At 43.2% G+C, this 19,195-nt stretch overlaps 1 protein-coding gene across 4 annotated transcripts in view; it reads left to right on the top strand.

Moving 5' to 3' along the window:
* The window catches only part of atp8a1 (ATPase phospholipid transporting 8A1), a 109,728-nt gene that overhangs the window by 49,752 nt on the left and 40,781 nt on the right, over positions 1 to 19,195 (top strand). For all 4 annotated transcript variants that reach the window (XM_087851791.1, XM_087851789.1, XM_087851792.1 and 1 more), the window contains 9 exons: positions 2,659 to 2,731; positions 7,071 to 7,176; positions 8,928 to 9,010; positions 9,683 to 9,732; positions 10,015 to 10,084; positions 10,797 to 10,881; positions 13,453 to 13,592; positions 15,312 to 15,450; positions 18,012 to 18,076. In XM_087851791.1, coding sequence (XP_087707917.1) covers positions 2,659 to 2,731; positions 7,071 to 7,176; positions 8,928 to 9,010; positions 9,683 to 9,732; positions 10,015 to 10,084; positions 10,797 to 10,881; positions 13,453 to 13,592; positions 15,312 to 15,450; positions 18,012 to 18,076 — 811 coding nt within the window. The remainder of the gene's footprint in view (positions 1 to 2,658; positions 2,732 to 7,070; positions 7,177 to 8,927; positions 9,011 to 9,682; positions 9,733 to 10,014; positions 10,085 to 10,796; positions 10,882 to 13,452; positions 13,593 to 15,311; positions 15,451 to 18,011; positions 18,077 to 19,195) is intronic.

Here is a 19,195-nt window from a genome sequence, read left to right as displayed (position 1 = left end):
TTAGTGCTGCCTTGCCTTGTGGAAATGGTGCCTTTGAACACAATACCTCAGTGTGTGTTTGTTTTGTTGTCCGTTCAGTAATTATGGGACGTGCTGTATGTGACTGTGGCTCCCGAATCAAAATGTGTATCTGCTGTCGTAAATGCTTCAAACACAGTAGCAGTAGTAGTGTTTATAATGAGCTGTATGAGTGTTTCAGAACTGTGGCTTTCTCACAGGGAAGTTTAGAAAAGCAGGTTGATAGACGAAGCCTTCCAGCGTTTACCGTATGTTGTGTGGAGGCTGGAGCTGTGCACCATATTCTCCTTTTCCCCAGTTGACATCAAACTTTTCAGCTGGAAGCTTCACACCCACTTATTCTCTCTCTTTCTCACACATCCAGTAAACACACACACACACACACACAGCTCTGCTTCTGAGATCCATCTGCTCTGGAGCTGAGATCTGCAGTAACAGCATGGGCGTGTCTCATCCATTTTGCATGGGGATTGGAGCCTGTTTGTTAATCGCTATTATGCCAAAATATTGAGTCTTGCTACTTTACATCATGTTGCAGCTGCAGTGAAAGCATGTCTCATTATATTGTTATTTCCCCTCACTAAAGAGAGACTCTTTACTGTTATTTGCTGCTAGATTAGAGAAACAAGGACACCTCTGCTGCACCTCGAGCTTTATTATTTCCTCCTTCTGACGGTAACGGGTCAGCTCGACGTGCCGCAGGTTTGATCTGGAACTGGTCCCTGGTTATTGACTGCGAATAGCCAGCACCCTTGTTCCCATAGTGACAGGATCTCTGTGTGCTGGCAGATAATCGATAGCTGACTGTCCTGCTCACCCGGCCTTGTGCCTCGCAAATTTCATCAAGACAATCGACATTGCGAGATGTACTATAGAGAAAGGTTGAGGCTTTCTTATCTATAGGCTTAAAAATACTAATAATGGCACAAAAAAAATAATGCATAAGATAATGTGCGTGTTTTATGTCATTTACAGACATAAAGGGTGCTGAAAAGCTCCTGTACATTCATTTGTAATTGGTTGTGTATTTGTATTATATGAGTTCAAACTTTAACCTTTTTAGCTGAAACGGCTTCTGTCCTCTGTTTATATTCATGGAGGTTTTTAAAAATGCAGACTTTGTTTTCCTATTTCTCCATGACACATTTTAATAAAGACTGCAAGTGTGATAAATTTCCCTGCCTCCAGTGCATCTATGTAGGGGTAACACAATATATTTATCAGAAATGATTTTTCAAAGTTTTGCTTGACTTGTTGATTCTTTTCTATCTTGCCAGAAATAAAAAAAAGTACTTCTGGCTTGAGACTAATTGGGTTTCCAGTAATTCATTAGAGCTTGATTAGTGTTTGAGTAATGCGCTCTTTCTTAGCTGCCAGAAACTCAGCCTGTCTGCTGTAAGCAGTTCCTCATGTGCTGTGTAATTTCTAAATTAAATTAAAGTAAAAGGGGAACAGCATTTCTTATTTATGCAAACGACGAAAGAGGATCAGGTTTATAAACAGAATAATGAATAAATGTATGCGCGTGGATTCCTTGGGAAATGATCTTTCAGGGCACTGCTTTCAGGACGATCTGCGTCTGCCAGCATGGACAACATCCCAAATAGTGCCACTGTACATCCCATTTGTGAAGCCGGGAGACCAGCGCCTGCATTCTGGCTGTGTTTAATATTTTATTCAGCAAATGTCAATACTGTTGGCACAAAGCACTGGCTGTGAGATCTGTTGTGTGCTGCCAGTATACGTGTAAATTTGTTTTTCTAGAGCTGAAAAGATGAGAAAAATTATAATTTCACTTATTGGCCAAATTATTAGGTATACCTCTAAACTCTTAAGCTTCAGACGGCTCTGAACACTCAGATCGACGGTTCTTTGTTCCTCTTACCTCTGTGTGATGTCCCTGCTATGGATATTACATCATGTCCCACGGCTTTAGCTGTGAGCGCAGAACTTCCACAACCTTCTGTTTGCAAGGGGCAGCCCATAAGAAGACTTTAGGAATTAAAATGGGCTCAAAGGGTCCAAGCCACAATCATGCAAAGCTACTTTAGTAGAGTCAGAGAATAAAATATGTGGTGGTGGAAAGGATGTGATGCTGTAGGTCCACTTTGTGCATGTATTGTCCAGACACACTTCACTCAATTTACTGGACTCTTAAAGTTGCCAGTGAATGTATTTTGATGGTGTGATTTTTATTTTTTTAAATATCTATCGTACTGAATATTTTGTGATATATTGAAAATGGGGACATTTAATATATATACCTTTTACTCAATTAAAACTAGACTAATGATGATACAGTAATTAGTTATTATTAGTCCCGTTCTTAGGTTTTTGCAACAACACTGTTAGTGCTCGATGTAGCGTTCAGGAACTCTGAAATGCTGCACAGTGGTTGGCAGCTCAGAGCATTTCTTCTAAATGTTAATGAAAACCGTGGATCGTATGCAGTCTTACCAAAGCACATAAGAGTGGTACACCAGCACTGTGTACCACTCACTATGCAGAATCCTTGTTTTGTTGTTTTTGCTGGTCGTGTCTGCTCTGAGGACAGCATGCTGTACTTTAGTGCTGCACAGTGTTGCTATCAAGGACGCCAGCGTGTTCTGTTGTTTTGACTTCAGTGTCTCCTTTTTCCAGGCACAGCACACACTCATCAGACGAGGCAGGATTTAATGACCCGAGCTTACTGGAAAACCTCCAGAGTAATCACGTAAGTAATGTCAAGGTTCCCTGTCACCCGCTGCTGCCGTTCAGGACAAAATTAAGACGGATTTTGGATCTAATTGTGTGTGCTTGCATAATATCGTCTTTTGCATTTTAAGTAGACTCTTTTTAGCTTTATTTTGTGCCTTTAAAATGGTGAAGCATACGTGGTGACGCATGCCTCGTGTTATTATCTCACGAGACAAATTTAATTGTTTTTACTATCAGTTTGAGTAAAATCATGAGGGGTGGATTACTGTTTCTTTGCATCAAGATTAGCCAATTCTGACGATAGCAGTGAGGTGCACTGCTATCTTGCCATCCTTTGCAGGATTTTAAAGGGAGCTCTAATGCCCACCTGTAGTCCTGCAGTGGGTGAAAACTGTGATTGATTGGCTGTTTGAGTCACTGAGCTGCAGAGTGGTGTGGAGGAGGCAAAATGTCACATCCAATTAGGTGCAGTAGTACCGCCCAGGGAAAGTAGTAATCCCACTGTGATGTTTGCTTTGTTATGACAGCAGAATATGTCCACACATTGAGTTTGTCTAAGATCTGCTTCAGTCTCATATTGATAGCCTCTCGCCAGTTTGTAATTATGCTTCATAACTGACTGCTGTTTGGAAACCAGGGTTAGCATGCATGTTGGTAACGATGCAGCCTGAATAATCTGGACTGTAATAAATAATAGATGCATGTTTTTTCCCTAATCATTTTTTTCAAGGTAACTTGTAGCATATAAGAAGACCGTCCTTTGAACTGACACGTTGTAGGCATGCTCAAAGTGATGAAGATCTTTGGTAGAAGCAAATCATCAACATTAAAGTTGATATATATGCTCGTGGCTATTTTATTAGGTATGCGTGTTCAGCTCCTCATTAACAAATGTTTAATATCTAATATCAGCCAATCACATGGCAAATTTGCTTTTAGGCATGTAGACTCAAGACAGCCTGCTGAAGCATCAGAATGGGGAAGAACGGCGATTTAAGAGATTATTCCAATATAGAGCAAAATCTTAGGGAAATGTTTCCAGCTCCCAGCTCTGAACGCCAAAGGGCTCCAACCCTTCACCTGACAGGATGGTCAGTGAGTGTGTAGTTATTCAAAATAAGTGCTCAGAGGTAGGGCTGGGCCATATCATACCGTTCACGGTAATACCGGTATAATGTTGGGCAACGACAAGAAAATGAAATATCGCGATAGAATATGGGTAAAACGCGCATGCGCAGTGCCTTTGCTTTAATACGCACATGGCGAAAAAGGCACGGCGGCGACGGAGAATAACAAGAGCGAAAGCGGATCGTTGAATGAAACAGATGAACCAGAACTGGTTTGTAAAAATGCTGCAGCTTCACTGGTGTGGAACTGGTTTAGCTTTCGTCCGTCAGATACACAACAAAGCACTATTTTTGGTAGCGCATGCTAGCGGGCCGTCGTTATTACCGTGTTGTTTGGAAAATACGGCGCACTTAAAATCAATCCTTTGATTTTCCTGAAAGTCGACAGAGCCCCTTATAATCCCGTGTGCCTTATGTATGAACTCTGGTTGTGTTTACTGACCTCGAGACGATTTTATGTGCACGGCGCTCGAAAATCTGTCAAATGTTTCAGTACGACTTTGCTAAGCTACGAAGCCGCACCGCTTGATGGATTGTTGGAGCATTACGGCTATCGTAGGCGGAGCCTCGCGGAGTGATACTACTGTGCTTCAACATAATGTTACCGTATTGTGTGTGTATAACCTCTTTTTAAGTTTTGTGGATATTATACATGGTTATGCTGAGGATATGTCGGCCAGTTTCCACTGGAAATGCCTTTTGGTTAAACTGTCAGCGAGGAATTTGCATTTGCACTGTTAATTTTTATATAACTTTAATGTAAAAAACAGCTGCTTGTTTAAGTGAAAATACATTGATGGGTTTTTTTGCACTAATAAAATTGTGGAGTTGTAAAGTATTTTGTCTCGTGTCAATTATATCGTCAGTTATATCGTTATCGCAAATTTTCAAATCTATATCTGATAAATATTTTTGGTCATATCGCCCTGCTCTACTCGAGGTTTTTTACGACTCGTGCTAGGTGGCAGCACATGCTTGCTTCTAGAAGGACTCAACAATACTAACCCCACGTAACCCTCAGTAATAGTGAGCTGAATTACCAAAGCGATATCAAGGTTTTTAAACATTACCTCAAACTTTCAAGACGTTAGTTCAATGAATGCACAATCAGTGCTTCACTTTCACTTGTATATCGCTGCTGGAGCTGCTGAATGATGCGATGCATTTGACCTAACAGTCGATATTCTCCTGGTACCAGCGCTTCTTCTCATGGCCTTCAGAGCGCTTCTTGCATGAACGTTACTAAGGAGAGGGGAAGTAAGAGTGTTGACAGAAATAAGCATCCCCTCTAGTGTGGATGGTCCACACCCACAGAGTTTCATTTTCTCCTCCCCCTTAAACTTTTCCCACACGGGCTGTGTCTGAAGCGATGAGTGTCCATCACTGCTGCTGTGACACAGGTTACCCAGAAGTTATTCGGGGTGATAGCTGGCAGCGCAGTATTTCATGTCACATCGAATTGTGTCAGCAGAACAAAGTTCAGATGGTCTGTATGTCTGCCTCGTTTACCACCACCTTCATGTCTTGCTGTCAGATTTGTGCTTTTCCTCTGAGAGGAGTCGGTGTCATGAACTTTAGCCAATCAAAAAAGCCCGTCTGCTAGCATCTTTACAGCAGGCTGTAAGGGAAGTGTACATGCAACATGTTGGGGTTTTACAAGTGATTATTGGCTGGACTTGGTGTGGCACAGTAACCTCCCAATGACAATCCCATTATGGTCATTGGGTTTCCATGACAGCAGTCTTAATGAAACGATCCCTTAAAGAGCAATCAACAAAGACCTGCTTTTAGCCTTAAACCTACATCAGATATCAACCCTCATCCGGGTGTGAGAGCTGTCCACTACCTGCACTTTAAAAGAAAACATGTCCTCACTCAATCACACACATGTGCACGCACACACACTGTCCTGTCTTTCAGAGGATACCCGTCAGCCCAGATTATCATGCTGCTCTGAGGCAGGGGGGGCTCTCTTAGCCACCTGGACTGTAATAGACTCTGTATTTCCATTTGGAAGAGGCACTTTTAATTTGTCACCCCTCCCCCTTCGTTCATGTGATCCTTTGTTCCTCTCATCACAACAGAAAGAACAAATTTAATAACACTCTGCGTGAGGCTGCAGCCTTTTGTTTGAGATGGGAGTGAAGCCATCACTACGTAGCTGTCTTACACCAGTGTTATTTAAACCTACATCTGATATTAACCCTCAGAGTTCCCATTAAGGAGGTGAGAGCACTTTAAAAGAAAGCATGTCCTCAGTCTCAGGCTTTTATCTTCTTTATGCGTTACTACAGGTTCCTGAGACCTGTATTCATAATTCACTGGCTGGTATTAAACTCACTGTTAACAAACGTTTGCTGCCAGGCTGCTGTGTGTTGTTGCTGCAGCCCTGCAGGCTGCTTATATTACTGTCTTGGCTGTAGTCGGTCACTGCAGGCCGGTGGGCCTCCAGCCTCAGCAGATGCCTGTCTAGGTCTGTCCCGTGGCAAGTTAGTCATACTGTTCCCTTCATTAATGTACAATGCCTCAGTGTGTAGGTTCGGCCTTCTTTCATTAAACGAAGCACGTTTCTACTGGAGGAGGAGGCTGAGTCTGTCAGCAGCTGGCAGTTTCTGTGGGATCCTCTTGGCTCGTTATCCACAGTCATTAGACTCTCCACGCTTGACTACTGAGTGCTGAAGCCACATGTATTTCAGAGTTTGACAAAGCTTAGACTGGCTTTGAAACAAACGGAGTCATAAATCTTTAGGCGCTACACGACGTGAAGGAAATTCATCAAGCGTCAGAACGGCAATTAATAATGGTGATGAGGATTCAGTCTTTGTGTTTAGATATAATTCTGGCAGTCGTTAAGTGTAGATTTGTGATTATAGTTGGCAAAAAGGAAACGGCAGTTCAAAAGAACTGATAGTAAAGTTGTTTTTTGTGCTCGTGATGCAGCAAACTTATTTGGTCTGGTTTTATAAAACGTTAAATAAATGCTCTAGCAGACAGTTGACTCTGCGGTGCGTACCAGTATTAATAGAAGCTGTCTGTAAATCTGACGGCTCCCTCACATTTGTAGTGGCTGCTGTAGCAGGTTGTGTGTGTGGCTGCAGGTTGGTTATGCTCTGTCAGTGTGCACTCTGTCCTTGCTGTCTCTTCCTACAATACTGTAGTTGTTTTGCTTCTGTTACATGTTTTATGAAAGAACATTAAAAGTCAAAGTGTCCCTTCTTCTTCCTGTAGCCTACAGCTGCTGTTATCCTGGAGTTCATGACCATGATGGCCATCTGTCACACTGCAGTCCCTGAACGCATGGACGGAAAAATCATCTACCAAGCTGCATCTCCAGGTATATCCCGTACACAGTGTTATTACAGCGTGTGTCTGTTTACACACTGTAATTTAAATTTACCAGACGTCTTCTTGATTCTGGCGTTGTTTGTGACGCAGCGTGTTGTCAGATTTTCATTTTCAACATTTACCCGGATGTAAAATAAATAAATCTATAGCTTCTGCAGAATGAATCTATGATGATAATCATTACAGCTGAAGACATGAAGGATTTCACTGAGACAAATATACAAATAACTCGTTAATACTAAAATCTGTTGTTCGCTGATATATAATGGAGCAGCACGGCTGGCCGCCTGCTTCTGCTTATTTGAAGCTCCGATGGCACAGTGTGAGCTTAGCTGTCGTCTTAACACATGCATCCCAACAGCAGCTAAAAATAGAAAAGAACGAGCTCTCGACACATGTTGCTGTGATTTAACGTGTCAAAGACAAGTGTAAGAGTCGAAAAACTTCTCCTTTCCTTTGATTTTGCCCAGTGACAAGTTTCTGTGTAATTCTCCACCTCTCCTGTACCAGTAGGTTCAAAACTGCACGTCTGAAAGAGCAGGTTTTAAATGGCTAGTTGTGCAGCTGAGTCTGGATCCAGGTGCTCTGCATAAACGGTCGTGTGTGTCCTTGATATTTCTCTTTGTTGTAGTATTTAATTTTCCATCCAGCGACCTTTGTGTCACAGCAAATGGGACACACCACTACAGCCTCCAGGCTGCAGTATTTCATAAAGACATTTATGTAATCATCAGAGCGCACGAGCCAGGAATCGTATTATAAAATGAAATCAGCTGTTCTTTAAAGGCTCACTGCGCCCCCTCTCAGACGGAGACAGCTGTCCATCAGGGAATTAAACACATAACATGTTTCTGAACATCAAAGTCGCCACCATGACAAACATTAGATGAGGTGAAATCCACCACAGAGACTCTAAGAAAAGGAGGTTTTAGTGCTAATGCATAGAGATCGCTCTTAACAGCAGAAGTTATGTTTCCTGAAAATAATGCAGATTTCTGAAGAGACCAGCAGGTTTAACCTCCTGAGACCTGAACTCTTCCACGGCAGCATTTTTCATTTCTCTTTGATATCTGGGAACATCGGGGCCCAATGAATGTAAAAACAAAGAATTACCAGATTTATTTTTTTAACCTTATTTTTGTTTTTAAGAAAAATCAGAGCCACATATGAGGAAATTCGTTTACAATTTTGATAGGACAGCAGCAGTATAAGTGCATATCAGGCCCTTGTAGAGCAAACTTGAGTATTTTGGTCTAAATAACCCAAAATGTGACGTCCACATATGTGGACGCAGGTCCTGGGAGGTTAAAGGAAAAAGCCTTTGACATCAGTTTATAATGTACAAACACACGGCTGCAGTTTGTCAAATAGGTCGACATATCCTGATCATTTTAAATATGTTTATTAGAGAACTGATGAATACTTTGATTCGAAAATAAGCTTCATCTTCATTTTGCTGATGACTTTTTGGGGGCTTGGATTGCTTCAAACAGTCGTGTTCATGTGAAGCTTTGAGGTTTTTAGAGCGGCTGCAGAGAGCTGCTGGTTAAGTGAACTATAAAAAAACAGAGCTCTTTCATCCCCGTGCACGCTGTAGGGAAGCTGGATCACAGGTGTCAGTCACTGTACTGAACCAGGTTCATGCAGCACCTGTGAAACATGGCTGTTGTGGCAAACACCAGGCTCAATGTTACCGTGGATATTTGTGTTTTTATCTGTAACATTTTCTTTGCTCCCCAGATGAAGGCGCTTTAGTGAGAGCAGCACGAAACCTTGGCTTCGTGTTTTCTGGCAGAACCCCAGACAGCGTCATTGTGGAAATTGTAAGTTGGACAAAACAAGTTAAAGAAAGGCAAACAGCCCATTATACAGATCTGCTTAATCTATGATACTGGCATCATCGCGCTCTGGTCGGCATCTAAATAAGTCACATCTGTAAACTATCCTCTTGTCTATTTCACTGTACTTCATGACATTTGTCTAAAACAAATACACTGCACTAAAAGTGGTTTGATGTGATGGAAAAACAACATTTGCCGTGATTATATCCTGAGCTGATGCAGTGTGTCCAGGTCACTCATCCTGTTGTTCTGCTAATTGGCTAACCTGATGATTGCACTCAAAGCGCCTGAGGCTGAAAGGCCAGAGCCGTTTCCTCTCTTTTTCGCCCCTTTTTGGTGGGAACATCTCGTCTCCTGGACGTTTGTCCAATTTCTTAATCTTTATTAGACTCTCTAAAGCTCGAAGCATCTACTTTAATCACTCTGTCTTGTACCTGCAGTGTCCACAATTAAGAAAGTTAATTGAATTTTACCTTGTTATTCTCCTTCCATCGGCTCAGTGCAAGCAACTGATAAACACATTTAAGTGCAATTAAAGCTGATTGGAGGAGGATGGCAGCTCGGCTGTGCTACTTAAGATAACTCGTCTCAGAAGACGGAGGTTGAAGAGTCTCCTTCTGAATTATGTTAACTCTCACGTCTCTTTCACGTCAGGTTGGAACAGAGGAAAGATATGAACTGCTTCATGTGCTGGAGTTTACGAGGTACAGTTATTATGTTTTTATTATGCATATGCACCATCAGCCATATTTAACATCTTTTACTACAGAATCTTCTGTTTCAGCAGCATCATCATTAATTAACTAATGAATCCTAGTAACCATGTGACCACAGTGGGGCTATCTCGTTACCCACCTCTTTGTTGTCAGTGTGCTAGCTCATCATGCATTACTTTAGCATCGTGCTAACACACTGTGCTGTTTTTTCTCTCCTTATTCCACCTTCTTCTTCCCTCTCTCTCTCTCTTGGCTTTTTTTATCGCTTAGCGCAAGGAAGAGGATGTCAGTCATCATGCGCACGCCATCTGGGAAGATCCGCCTCTACTGCAAAGGAGCTGTGAGTGTCTGTCTCTCTCCATAGCAACGCGTGACAGGTCATCACCATCATCTTCTCTCCTTATTGCCTCTCGCTCATGTCAGGAAATCTTTTCATTGGGTGACAGGATGAAGCGAGATCACATTTCACACATCACATAACAAATAAACGTTATGGCCAGACTGCATTTAATCCCCAGTGAGATTTAATCGGATCAACAGTTTTGTGCTGTGGATATAATACAAACGTGATTGCACAGTATAACACAACATCAATATTTTATTTTTAAATGTTACAGGTATCACCAATACACGGTTATTGCAACACCCTAATCTGTGGAGAAGGGACGAGATAGCGTTCAGGTGTCTGTTTGTAGGCAGCGCTCGATTGGCTATTTGGGTTTGAGTAGGAAAACTGGATTGTACTGAACCACCAGACGACAGAAAGCATTTGTTTTCATCCGATGATGATTCATCTTTTAACGAGCTTTTTCCCATTTATTCATAAACAATAACCAGTGGATGGAACTGGTTATTCTTAGTGCAGATATATGGCTGCACCAAAAGTCTCTTTTTTAATACAAATAGCTCGAGTTATCTGAGTAGGAACATGAAGTGCTTCTACATGGGCCGAATGCAGCCGTAGACCCACATTTGCAAAGTAGCACAAGTCCAGGTGCTTCTTTCTTTCCTCTCTGGGTGTCAGTAACCAGCGAGTGTTTGTTTCCCTTCAGGACACAGTGATCTATGACCGCCTGGCAGACAGCTCCAGGTACAAAGAGATCACATTGAAGCACCTGGAGCAGTTTGCCACTGAAGGTGAGTGGACTAACATCGCCCCCTGTCTGCCACAAAGAATGCATCTTTTCAGGATGCTGTACATCCCTGCGTTATCTCTGGACAGAAGTAAACAAACTTCCTCTTCCTGAGAGCCTTTCCTCTCATGCATTATTTAATGGAAATTTCCTTCTAGTGGGAATATTCTGCTGTAATTTTAACACAAGGCTGAAGGAAACTGCACCACACACTCTGCTGCTTGTTCTGTGATCACACTGCCCCCTTGTGAGACACCAGCAAAATGATGTCATTAGGAATATTTGATGTGTGCTAAATTTAGCATCCGGGACAGATTGTGAGGATCTTCAGGCCCAGTAATTCCCAGTCGAGATGCTACAGATGAAAACCGACTTTATCTACTGGTCACTTTTGCCATTTTGATCCCATAACATGTTTCAGACTAGGATTCTTCAGTCAGTGTCTCGGACATTTGTCTCATTTAAAGTGCAAATTAATGAGACAACACCTCAATCAAATATTTAGACATAAAAATGTCTTCATGTGGGTAACCAACTGTGGAAATGTCATTCTGCAGCCTATTAGAGTTATTCTTATTAAAAAGTGTTTTTAACCATGAATTCTAGTAAAAATATGTGGAACATATCGAGTCACAGCTCTACACTTCAGTAGCGCTCCCAAGCATCTGTTTTTCCAGTGTATTCCTGTACATTAAAGATTTTTACACTTTATTCATACATCTGTAGGTTCTCAGTCAACCAGGTCAAGGTACTTAAGTGCTTGAATGACGGCGACTGGACTCGTTTGTGGTTCAGAGATTTTCACCTCCCGTTCTGGAGGCGTCTTCAGTTCTGTAAATTGCTGCAGAGTCATTTTATAGAGCTGGTGGTGTTGTGAGTCACTGAACCACCCTGTAATGTGAGCTGTTAAGAGTCACATGAGCCGAGGTGTGAAGCCTTCCTGAGACCCTGCCCCGCCCCCTATCATGTGATTTGTTCAGGTCACATGGTTGAAGGTGTGAACGGGGATTTCATGAAGCGATAAAGGGAGCTGGTGCCGTTCATATCTGATGATGACCTCCTTTCTCCCAAACAGCCTGAAACAGTGACCTTTCTCCTTCAGGATGCACAGCTGAGTCCTGTCGAGGTGATTCTCCTCAGTGTTCCTCACTGATTGCGCTTCATCTTTGGTATTCGGGTCTTGTCAACCCAAGTGAGCCTTGACCTTTGTGACCTTAATAAATCACATGATGAAAAGGGTCCTTTTGAGCCAATGAGCCACGCCTTGATTCAGACTTTTGCTCTCATGATCCTTTATGTCTCACGTGATTACCTGGTGGGTCAGTGACTCCTGGGGGCAGTCCCACCAGTGGGGTCTCGCCATCAGTTTATAGAGCTGAAGAAGCTTCTTAAATTAGAGGTAAAACATCTTCATGGACCAAAACGGTCTGTTTGCCTTCATTTCCCATTTTTAAGGCAGGGGTGTCGAACATATAGCCGGCGAGCTGGAATTGGACTGTGTTATCAAAAGTTGTGTAGCTTTTCCTCCTGACATGGCCATTCATACGACACCAAAGTAAATAAGTAAATGGCCTGTGTTTGTATAGCACTTTACTTGGTCCTAAGGACCCCAAAGCACTTTACGCATCCAGTCATCCACACATTCACAAACTGGTGATGCAGCTACATTGTAGCCACAGCCACCCTGGGGCGCACTGACACTGACACTGGCGCCATCGGCCCCTCTGACCACCACCAGTAGGAAACGGGTGAAGTGTCTCGCCCAAGGACACAACAACCGAGACTGTTCAAGCCGGGGCTCGAACCGGCAACCTTACGATTACAAGACGAACTCCCAACTCTTGAGCCACGATCGCCCCAATAGTAATAGATAAACATTTTAATAACAGAACATTTCAGAAAATTTACAAAAACTGAAATGTTTTGATGGAAATGCTCTTATTTTTCTTATGCTAAGATAGCTGATCTGAATTTTAAATTTAATTGAATTTAATGACATTTTTAAACATAATTTTATTAAATGTAATACATACAAATAGCTGTTAATCCAAGTCTGTAACTGGGGAAGTTACCATGACGTGATCAGTTGACCGCACTAACCTGAAGCGCTTTCTCCAACAAACACAGCTGCTGCTTTTCTCAGCTCCTATTTAGCGTATGTTAGTGACCCTTTGGCACCTTTTATTTACCCCCCAAAAATATGAAAAATGGACTTTAAGCAAATGTATAATCTGAATAGGTGAAGTGATACAGTGATGGTGTCTGAGTAACCTGCTTCGAATGCAAGATTTAAATCTAAATCTGATGGTTTAGATTTGATTTGAACAGTATCAGGTTATTTTGCTGGAGTTCATGCTGCGTATTGTATTGATTAATATGGTCAGAAATCCAGCTGACTAGCAGCGTTTTTCATTGAACTGTACAGTAAGCAGGACTGGTGTCGTCTGCACGTCATCTGTGTAACACGTTTAACATCACAGAGCAGTCTCGTCAGTAAATCAGTGTTTTGAAATGTTAAACAGTCAGAACGATGACATTTGACCCAAATGTTGCGATGCTGCTTTTAACCTTGCAGGACTGCGCACTCTGTGCTTCGCGGTGGCAGACATCAGTGAATCGTCCTATCAGCAGTGGTTGGAGATCCACCACAGAGCCTGCACCTCCCTGCAGAACAGAGCCTTAAAACTGGAGGAGAGCTACGAACTGATAGAGAAGGTTTGTTAAGCGACGTCCTGTTTGTGTGCACTGTGTCGGTTTTTCTCAAAGGCCTATTTTTTATTGCAGAATCCAGAATGACTGACAAGAGCACAAAGCTTTTCATCTGGTTAAACGCGGCACTTTCCCTAATGCGTAGCATTTTATAGGAAGAAAAGAGTCAGACTGGCCTTGAGCTGAAGTGTAACTAGTGGGAAAATGAAATAACGTCTGGAAACCTGCAGAAGTTCAAAATCGTGTGTTTTTCTAAGTTTCACCAGCAGGTAGAGTCGGTTTCTGTGAGGTGGGTCTGTGTGGAAGCGCTAGTCAAACACAGGAAGCCACAGAGTAAATCAGCCACTTGGCAGGTTCGTCATGGCTGCTCTCGGCTGCCCAAAACAAACGAGGGCAATCAATCATGAAATAAACATAAAAGCTTTCAGAGAGAAAAATTTAACGCGCATTGCCAAATGAGCAGAGCGTGGCACTGCGGCCCAACCCCAACCCCTCGTCCCACCCCTCTGTTTCTGCAGTCAGGGGAGGTAAGGCCTCCTGTTTTGGGGATGAAGAGGTAGCCTTTGGAGGACTAGATGACCAAAGGGTGATTGTGATTGGGCCAGGGTGAGGGCCACCCACACTTGCACACAGTGATGCCACAGGGGGGCGCAGTGGAGTTACAGTGAAATGTTGAGGATGGAGACGTTCCAGCCGTTTCTCCTTCTCATCATTTCTTAACGCTGATTACGTGTTATGTGGAAAATCTTTCTGTTTGATCCTGATTGTTATTTTAAAAACAATTGTTTTGTATTGATACGCTGTTTTAGCTTTTTAATATCTAATTCTTCATTATTTTTCCACATTTATTTCTCACTGCTCTACTGCAGGGGATACTTTTATGATCCCTGACTGATCTAAGTACAAGTGTATTTACTGTTTACTGTTTGTCAATGCAAAGTCATCTGCTTTAGCCTATTTTCTTATACTAGCTCCACTGTGAACATTCATTTTAACACATCAGAAGCAGCAGTGGTGGATTCATACACCGTGAGAGTCTTTGTCCCAGTGGAAACTTTGAGCTACATATACTGGACAGACTCTACCAGCAACAGACTGACTGCGACACCGTTTCTCTCTGATTCAACTGGCACTTGTATCATGATTTACAAAGAGTGCCTTTAACAGCAGCCACAGAAAGAAATGAAAGGCTTACGATGAAAAGGCAAAGGAAAGTTTGTCACATCCAGTCATGGTCCTTCCCAGGCATAGTTTTCCGGGCTGTGTGGTTCCCAGTGATTAGCGTGGACAGACCTACAGACGTCCAGGCAGTAAGGTCACAGCTTAAAGAGCTTCCAGAGCCTTTCCTCTGCTGGCTCCTGTCTCCCCTCCACCCCTGGGTCTTGTCAACCCTTTGGCCCTGCGATGTGCCCATACAAGCCCACAGCCACAGAGCAACACAGAGTTTCCTGGGAAAAAACAGCATTTTGTGGGTGTGCTTGTGTGGGAGAGATCGTGTCTATAGATGCAAACAGATGCAGGGGCACAGTAACGGATCCAAAACCCCTCAAGGCCGCCGCTGCGGTTTTTACTCGGTGATAAACAAGAGCGGCTGATGAGGGAAAGCTCGACCGAGTGAGTGACACTATCCCGGCTCAGATGTTTGCCTGACACGTGACGTTTTAAAGGCCTTCCTGTGTTATGATCCTCACTAACTGACTTGTTTACTGACTTTCTTTGGTGCAGAACCTGCAGCTCCTGGGCGCCACCGCCATCGAGGATAAGCTCCAGGATAAAGTGCCGGAGACCATCGAGACTCTAATGAAGGCTGACATAAAGATCTGGATCCTGACTGGGGACAAACAGGAAACAGCCATCAATATTGGTGAGCAGCCGCACTTATGACCGGATGGTTTCCAAGCTTTGTTTTTATGTGTCGTGTGGTTTTATCGGTACAATTATTAGTATTTTTACCAGAAACGGGGCGCAACACAAAGGTCAGATATCAGCCTACTTCAAGGCTGCCAAACTGCCAAAAACAGACTGATGTAAGATTGAACCCCCTGTTATGCAGAAGCAACAACAGCTATTTTCCTTCTTGTTTGTGCTTCACGATGCACTTTAACCTTATTTGTGTACGAGGTCTCAAACCAAAAGGAAAGTCCCTGCAAGCCTGATTTTTTCCTGTGCTAACGTGCATGCCAGCCTCTCACAGGTATCCAGCCATTCTTCACAAAGACAAACAGCTGACGAGCTGAATGTTTCTGTCACACAGATCTCGTGAAAGCGTGCGTCGCAGAATGCCAGATGATGTATGAGCGCCCTGCACTGACATGAAATAATAACACGCACATGTACACAAGCAGGCGCGTCTCACGTGTCCAGCAGAGGTTTTGCTGATATTATCAGAAGGTGAATGACTAACGCTGGTTGTCCGTTTGGGTTTGTGTTCTTCTTCGTTCTGCGCTCGACGTGGGCAAATCAAACGAATGGATCGACCTTGAATACAGTCAGAAAAAACAGATATGAAAGTACCTCCGTTTGTGGCTGCTGCTGCTGCTCCTGCCTCTCACTGAATCAGCCCTTTGTACCCACTGTGCCCAGATGTGAGCAGCAGAAGCCCGTGCTCACTGCAAGTATTTTTACAGGTTCGCCTTTTGACTGGGCTGCTCTGTAAAAATTCTGCTTAATATTTACTTTATTTTTTTACTACTTTCCTCACTGAAAGATGATACCAATTGGCAGCGTTTATGGTGCACCTTTAGCCAAATCAGACACCTGAATTCAGGCCAGGACATTATTTAACATGTGGAGGTGGCCGAAACCACCCAAGTGCCACTTTTGGCACGTAACACTGGCATACTCATTAAATGAAACCTTTGTTAATGCAATAATATTCTTATTTGTAAAGCATACAGGTGTGCTGATTCGAAGCTCTGAAGTGATTGTCCTGAATCTAGTTTGTCCCTAAACCTGAAGTATGAAGACGTACGATAAAGAAACTCTGATGCTTTTAGGCTGTCTGACAAAATGTTTGCTTGGACACGCTCTCGCTGCTATGAGCTGCTAGCTGAGAGGAGTCTGTGTGCACGTAACTCTCAAGGCAGGTAAGAGCCAGGATTTACTGAAAGGAAAGAGCCGGCCGATCAGTTAGGAAAACAGCTTCAGTTAAGTGTGGCTGGAGGGAGCATCAGGTCCTTAAGCAGAGAGGGACCAAAAAGCAAACACCATCCCTTATCTGACCATACACATATGAGCCCCTGAGCCCCCATTATGTTGACCTGTTCCTCTTCCCGTCATTTTACAATAATTTCAAGCCCCCATTCTTCGTCTCAACATCCCATCAGCATGTTACCCTGTTTGAGTGGCTTTTGCTGCTAAAGTTTGTGTTTCTAATTGTTGCTCCCGAGGCAAACTTCCAGATTAGCCCGACACAAGTGTCACTGCTACACATTCCTCAAACCCTGTGGGAGCCGTGTTTGGTTCTGCCTGAGATGGGGGGGGGGGGCAGGAATTTAACTTTGGTGACATTAAAAAAAAGAGAAAAGTCAAATGAGCTAAAGGTAAACATATTAAAGGGAGGGCAGTATGGACGGGGGGAGGGGAGCGACTGAGAGGCTGCGTCCAGATGGGGAGACGTTTTGCACACATTGGCAAATTTTTGGACGTTTGCACCTTTGCACTTAAGAAAACAATCTGCCAGACACAGCCCCCCCCCCCCCCCCCCCGCCCCCCCGCCCCGCCCTGTTTGCTTTTGACTCTGGAGGTGAAGTTTGCTCATTTCCTCTCTATGTACATGTGTGTGTGTTTGTGCATACTGTGGGTGCACTATTGTTCAGCTATGTGTTTTGTGTTGTCTACGTTTCACTCAGAATGCCACCCATATATCCACAAACAGAGGCTTTGTGGTAACCCCCTTAAAGAAACTAAAATCCCTTTCCAGACAGAAGCAAAGTGTAGAAGCCCACAAATATTTATGTGGTTATGGCCACAGATGGCAGCCCTTCATGCAGCCACAGCACTGAGCTGAAGGCTTCAGTTCATGAAATATTTCTGTTTTCCCCAATGGGAGGCGCCCTCTACCACCTCGCTGGTGACCCTGAGCATCTGTCCCCGCCAAAAGCTGAGGGAAACGCTCCCTCGAGAGCCATGTTGGGTAACTCGGAGTTGTAACTGCCTATTAAAACAGGAAACTGACAAACTCTTGTAAACCAAACTCATTAGTCATGTGCTGAGACACTTGCTTTGAGCTGTAAAATTTTAATTGGATCCCTTTAAACGTTGTTTTATATATTTAATATTTGCGTGTGGATGCAGGTTTGTGATGAGCTAACTGGACTCTTTACATTAAGGCAACTATAATTTTATAATTAAAAGTTTTATGTATTTTATATGTGCTCCTATATTTTTGCTTAAGATTTTTTTTGTTTGTTTGTTTTTTTGCAGGACATTCCTGCAAATTGCTGACGAAGAACATGGGCATGGTTGTGATCAATGAAGACACTTTGGATGTAAGTTTACGAGTTTTTGTTTAAATAAATCAAACTTCTCTGGAATCAAAACACATAAAACTCCATGAGCAAGGCTGTTCTAAAACTACTTCATTCAAAATGTAATTTAAAGCATGATTTCATTTTTCCATCACGGTGTTAAAAATAATACTGATGTATTTGCCGTTTGGCTCGTGATTCTAATTCCAGCATGTCAGAGTGTTGGATGCATCTCTAGTAAAGCAGCGTTATTGTCAGAGATCAACTAAAAGCCTTTAAAGTTTGTTTTTTATGAAGTGAAATAACAAATATGGATCATTTTAGCTTCAGATTTATCAGCATATCGGGCAGTAACCACGACTGATCAGCAGTTCTTGTACGTGGGAAACAGTGCTGCACAGAAGTTAAAGAACTTACTGAGATAAAAACATCTGTCCCCTCATGACCTCACCCCATGAAAACCAGAAAATCTCCAAACTAAAATGATGAGGCTACAGGGAGTCTTCCCCATAAAGTCTTCACAACTTCCCAGATTCTGCATTTAACATCTTTAAGACACCCGACAGAGAAGCCTGTCGACCCCACGGCAGGAGAGCCTTGTCTGTTGTTCCTGAGATTGAAAAGGGCAAGTCCTGCACTTCCACCAGGAGAACGCTGCCGAGCACAGGAGCCGCAGATGGAGGAGAAACGTGCTGTGTTTAGCTTGTCGGACACAGAAGGGAGGGGGGGGGGAAAGGGCGAGAAGGGGGGAATGAAGGAGTGGAAAGCGGGGCGGGGGGCTGTTTGGGGGTGATGACGGACGGCCTTCACTCTGTCAGCCGGTCGTTAGGCGTGATAAATGAAGTCAAGGCAGAAATTCGGGGTTGGTGCATTCATAAAGCTCACGAACCAGCCCTTTGAAATGTCAGCTCCCATTCTGCTGTGCTTGAGCAGATGCTTACATAAGGCCGTTTGTTAAAAATGTAAAAGAGAGAAATGTCTCCAACAACACTGAGGAGGAACAGAGGACCAGGCAGCAGAGCTGGTAGGAGTCCTGTTGTGCTGCGAAAGAGTCCTTGAGGCACGTCTTGCTTCTTTGCAGTTTAGAAACAATCATCAAAGGAAGGACAGTTTCTGACATTCTGTGTTAAATGTTACATG

Source organism: Neolamprologus brichardi, chromosome 2, assembly GCF_056152115.1.
Source record: "Neolamprologus brichardi isolate AB-2024 chromosome 2, ASM5615211v1, whole genome shotgun sequence".
NCBI classification, from domain to species: Eukaryota; Metazoa; Chordata; class Actinopteri; order Cichliformes; family Cichlidae; genus Neolamprologus; species Neolamprologus brichardi.
This window is presented reverse-complemented; position numbering and strand designations above follow the sequence as displayed.